Source organism: Solenopsis invicta, chromosome 5 (genome assembly GCF_016802725.1).
Source record: "Solenopsis invicta isolate M01_SB chromosome 5, UNIL_Sinv_3.0, whole genome shotgun sequence".
Taxonomy (NCBI): Eukaryota; Metazoa; Arthropoda; class Insecta; order Hymenoptera; family Formicidae; genus Solenopsis; species Solenopsis invicta.
Window position 1 is genome coordinate 11,074,331 of NC_052668.1, and position 5,592 is coordinate 11,079,922.

Below are 5,592 nucleotides of genomic sequence, written 5' to 3' on the forward strand. Positions count from 1 at the left end.
ATTAAACATACTTCCAAAATATTCTAAAAATTATTAGTTTTTTTTTTACAGTCAATAAACAGTTGTAAAATGACTTGATCAATCAACAGCAAAAATGCTTTTATGACTGTATCTATTTATTTCGATATAATCCGTAGAAATTTCCACATTGGGATTTTTCCATTTTTGATGCCCTCAATCAAGAGTTTTATAGCGAGCAGCCTTGAGATAAGAAAATAAGTATATATATTTTGTATATACATATACTTATGATGTATCTGCAAACTCTAAGTATATAATATATTTGCTTCTATTTGTAATATCTATTAAGGAGGATTTTTTTTTTAGTTACATATCAAAAGTTTATGACATTTGTTTAATAATTATTGATAAATATTAAATTAAGTTGGTATAAATTTTGTGTTTAATTTTATCATTAATTATATAAAATAGGTTTATATAAATTTTGTGTCTTTGTTAGAAATCCGCGCTCTAGAGAGAGAGAGAGAGAGAGAGAGAGAGAGAGAGACAGAGAAAGCGAGAAAGAGAGTTCTCTGTTATGCAATATTTTATGTATGTTATATTGTAAACATAAATACATAATAAATATTTTATAAAAAAATAAATTTCTATAATTCTTTTTTAATTACTTAACAAAACATATATCATAAAAATGTAACACAATACACACTAAACAATGTGTAAATAATGTTTTTAAATTAAATTTACTACAATTTTACTACATTTCTATTTTATTATCAACAGAAGGTAATTGTTAAGAATACTCCCTCCACCTCTGATTTTGACAAAATTAGGTTAGGCATTACTAGGCATTACTAGGCATTACTAGGCATTACTAGGAATTACTGGGCATTACTGGGCATTACTGGGCATTACCTGGGCATTACTGGGAATTACGTAAAATTTTGGCAGTAATGCCCAGAAATTGGGCATTACTAGGCAGTAGTGTACACAATTTTGGTCAGCGGTTTCCCCCTCGGTTGAAAGCATCTGCGTGGGGAATTTTAGTGATTTACAGAAATAGGACAGGATCGGAAATAGTCACATGATCCCCCTAGGCAATTTTCCTGGATTCACAAATAAGAACCAACTACGTTCGCCTTGCTTAATGAGCAAGTCTACATTCCAAAAACCATCGAAAAAATGTCGCCTCTATGGCCTAGTTTACACCGAACACTTGATACGCGTACTAATTAGTAATTTTCTATTAAATTATCTTAATTTTGGCAAAGAATTTAAAGAATAATATATTAAGCTGGTACAATCGAGATAATTTAATATATCTATCATATATACACGCATCGTCAAAAGTAAGAGCGTTTTTCACAATCGTTCGTTCTAATTGGACGATTCCGGCAAATGGCGACAAACCTGGGTTAAAACACAGTATATCCAGTAGCGCAACTCCCTGTCGGCACCTTTGATCTTAGCGTGTACGAAATTGAACTGCACATGCGCGAGCTAAGTAGGTAACCAATCATAGATCTGCTCTTTGGTGCTGCACTAAAATGTTGTATCTCGCTTTCACTAAACTTGAAATGTATATGTATTTCATTTCAAGTACAACGGCTGTTCCCTTGTCATCCTTTTATCATTTCCCTCTCTTTTTCAAACGTATTATTTGCAAGTTGATTGTTATATTTAAGATATAAATTAAATAAAAACGATATAAATAAGTAGTTAATCACGCAATATACTATTCAAACAATAAAAAATATGTAAATAAAGAAAATATATATAACAAAGGAAAAATATATATACAATTCAACAAATATTGATAAAAAAGAAAGTGTGTGTGTGTGTGTATATATATATATAGTTTCTGTAAAAAAATGCGTAAAATTTAAAAAAAACGTTGAGTGTAAATAAAGAGAAAACACTATCTTTAAAACTCAACTTGTGTAAAAACAAATATTACAAGCACTAGAACAACTTATAATTCTTTATTTTATCATTATAAACTAAGCCTAAATGTTTAATCACCAGGAATATTCATTATAATAAAGATAAAGCAATAACTTATGATTTAAATTCAGTTTTGCGAAAGCGAAATACCTCTAAGACTCAATTTGTGTAATTAAAAATATTACAAATATTAGAACAACTTATATTTATTCATTTTATCATTAAAAACTAGGTCTAAATATTTAATTACTGGAAATATTTATTATAATAAAGATGAAGCAACAGTAATGATTTTGATTCAGTTTTATGAAAGCGAAACATCTTGGTGATTCTAAACTTTTAATCTAAATCATAACTGTTTTTGCTTTATCTTTATTTTCATAAATATTTCTGGTGATTAAACATTTAGACTTAGTTTATAATGATAACATAAAGAAATTTAAGTTGTTATATTGCTTGTAATATTTTTAAGTACACAAGTTGAGTCTTAGAGGTAATTCGCTTTCGCAAAACTGAATCTAAATCATAACTGTTATTGCTTTATCTTTATTACAATGAATTTTTCTGATGATTAAACATTTAGATCTAGTTTATAATGATAAAATAAAGAAATTTAAGTTGTTCTAATACTTGTAATATTTTTAATTACATAAGTTGAGTCTTAGAGCTTTAAATCAGAGAGCACATTCTTTCAGTGAAAGGTGAAATTTACATGGGACAAATTAGAAAGGTAAAAATAAGTTTGTTTATACACATTTGGCTTAAATAACTTTACTTTGTAATCATATACATAATTTATAGATTTTTTACTGATTATAAAAATTTGATACGAAGTGTATTTAAGAGTGATACGTAAAATCTTTCTATAAATGTTTAGATCATACGGGGAATAATAGAAACAATTAAAATAAGACTTATAATAATATTTATAATAATATTTATAAAATAATATTTATAAAACAAACATTATATTAAAATTCTTATTAACCTAATATTAACATTATGTAATTATAAATGAATTAACTTCTAATAAAAATTTATATTTTGAAAGTTATACACAATTTCAAACTTTTTATATATAATAGTAGTATTTATACAATTCTTCTTCTTCTTGTAGTTTTCTATTTATTAATGCAGCTATTATAATTCTTGGCACAAGAAACAGGAATACCTATTTATGTAAAAAAAAGAAAAAAAAAGATAAAAAAAATTAATATTTTATCTTACATTCTAATGCACCTTATCTTACACACACAGTTGCACCAGTAATAAAAAAGAAATAGTGACAGTAAAGGAAAAGAATGCAGACCACATCGCACCCGAGAAATACATAATCAGTTTTAAAACATCTTAATCCTAAAAAATAAAGCAATAAATATTAAATCATAAACATTAATAAAACATGAACGTGAATATAATATATGTGGATTATATCTTCTCTCCCAGTGCAGATAATAATTGTGCCACATTTGGAGGTAGTAACTTACAACCTAACTGACGAAGACTCTCATGTTCCTTGACATCTTCCTTATTTTTTCTTATATTTTTCAATTTTTCGATCTTCTTTTGAAGCCGTCTAATTCTTTCTCGCAGCATTTTATTTTCTGCCTTTAACTTTAAATTTCGGTCTTTTAATTTCCTCTTCCTCGGACTTTCTGTCACAGTTGATAAATCAGTATTGCTGGATGTACTCCTACACAAACAGAAACAGAATAATTTTGTAAAAACGTTGAAAATTAAGATATAAAACTGGGAAGACATAAAAAAATGAATTTAAAGAGATTGAGTATAACTAGATATACATATATAAGTAAACTAGTAAATAACTAAAATATATTCTGAAATTTGTTATACAATCATTACTTTTAAGTGTGTTTTTATTTTATTTAAAATATAGTAAGAGAGAAATATAGTGAAATTATAATATAACACATAAAATTGTGAGAAATATAATTTGAAAAAATTATATATATTTTAAAATAATAATTAAATGCCCTAAATGTTATATTTTTACAAATACTATAATTAAAATGTATTTATGTAATTATAAATAAGAACTCACGGTTTAGCAATGTCGGCATAGGTATCCATGGGCAATATTTCTGTTGACTGGATATTGCTGAAACATATAATATATACTTTTAATATTACCGCCTATTTACATAACTTTATCCAAATAAATAAATTTTTATTGATTTATCTAAAATATATATTTATAAAGTATTATATTGAATAACGGATAGCAAAAACTCTTTAAAAAAATATTGTGAATATGTAAAAGTTTAAAAACCTGCTTGTTTCTTCTTTTTGACAAGCCTCAACTATATTTCCAACATTTTCTGATGTTACAGATGTATTGCTATAAAAGTTATAAAATATTATTTTATATATTATTAATTGTTGTTCATTAGAAAAACATATATTATTTAGAAACTATGTTTTAAAAATGCATTATTTACTTTGTTCCAAAAAATATAGTTGGTATTGCATCAGGATGAAGATTGGCTCTACTTTTGCCTATTTTGTACCACTTTTCTTCAAAATGCAAGTGGCACAGTCGATAGTTGCGATGAGCGTATTCGGGACCCATTACCTCTAAATCATACCTTCCACATGCATGTATCCATTGCAACCATCTATGAATTTTACAGAAAATTATTAATATAAAAAATTTAAAAAAAAATATATATATATAGATACATAGATGATAGATATAATATAAAATAAATATAATACTGAATTGCATATGTTTAAAAAAAAATTATAAAACAAAACAGTACCTATCATATTCCTTTGGAAATAAAAAGAAGTGTCTTTTCTCCGTAGTATTGTTACACTCCTTTACGACACACCATAAACTTGATTTAGAAGCTGACATCCTCTTTCCTTATATTTTATTATCTGTATCTTCCAAGAAGCTGCACCTGCAACAAAGCTAAGATTAAAGGTGCTTCTAGAAGAGAATAGAAAATCTGTATAAATCTTATAATTAAAATTTATACAGATCAACTATTCTCTGAACAAAGATTCTCCTCGACAGTTAATATTAATTTCCACTCAGTCACTGAACACCACTGAGCACTGAACACTTCTCACTATCTATTTTTTTTTACACAGCTTTTCACTTCGATTCTATACAGCTGATGTACAGCTAAACGTCTGCTCCCGCCAATTCTAACCGAATTCTACATGGCATTTAAATGTGTGACAGAAAGAGCTATAAAAAAACAGTAAGAGAAAATGCGACAGAAAATCTGTTATGTGATTGGTTACCTACTTAGCTCGCACATGTGCAGTTCAATTTCGTACACGCTGAAATCGGGAGAGTTGCGCTACTGTATATACTGTGGTTAAAACTTACTGCAGTCGAAAACGCTATGAGATAATTTAATATAAAGTTTTTAATTAATACGCGTATCAACTGCTCGATGTTAACTAGGCCTATAATGAACACGACTGGACAAGCATGGCGTTCAGTATGTATGTACACATGGGCCGGTATTCATATTCAATTCTTATATTTAAGATCGTCTTAAGTATCATCTTAAGACGTCATCAACCAATCAGAGAGCCATATTAGTACCTTAAGACGTTACTTAAGACATTCTTGAAATAAAAATCGACTATGAATATCAGCCATGTTGAGCTTTCTACAATAAGCTATTAGTTGATGGCGTAAATTATAGG

The 5,592-nt window shown here is 27.3% G+C and overlaps 1 protein-coding gene across 3 annotated transcripts; it reads right to left on the reverse strand.

Annotated features, from left to right (window-relative positions):
• Positions 1-2,914: 2,914 nt before the first annotated feature.
• On the reverse strand, positions 2,915-5,171 carry LOC120356762 (52 kDa repressor of the inhibitor of the protein kinase-like). 3 transcript variants are annotated; one of them, XM_039449771.1, is made up of 6 exons: positions 4,686-5,164; positions 4,365-4,541; positions 4,196-4,264; positions 3,968-4,024; positions 3,393-3,598; positions 2,915-3,076 (listed from the first exon to the last, which is right to left on the reverse strand). In XM_039449771.1, the coding sequence occupies exons 1-6, from the start codon at positions 4,781-4,783 to the stop codon at positions 3,027-3,029; spliced, it is 657 nt and encodes a 218-aa protein (XP_039305705.1). In that variant the 5' UTR covers positions 4,784-5,164; the 3' UTR covers positions 2,915-3,026. The 3 variants fall into 3 exon arrangements, with proteins under 3 accessions (XP_039305705.1, XP_039305706.1, XP_039305704.1); XM_039449772.1 differs by having other exon boundaries at positions 2,966-3,261; positions 4,686-5,159; XM_039449770.1 differs by having other exon boundaries at positions 2,966-3,598; positions 4,686-5,171.
• Between the last annotated feature and the right edge of the window lie 421 nt (positions 5,172-5,592).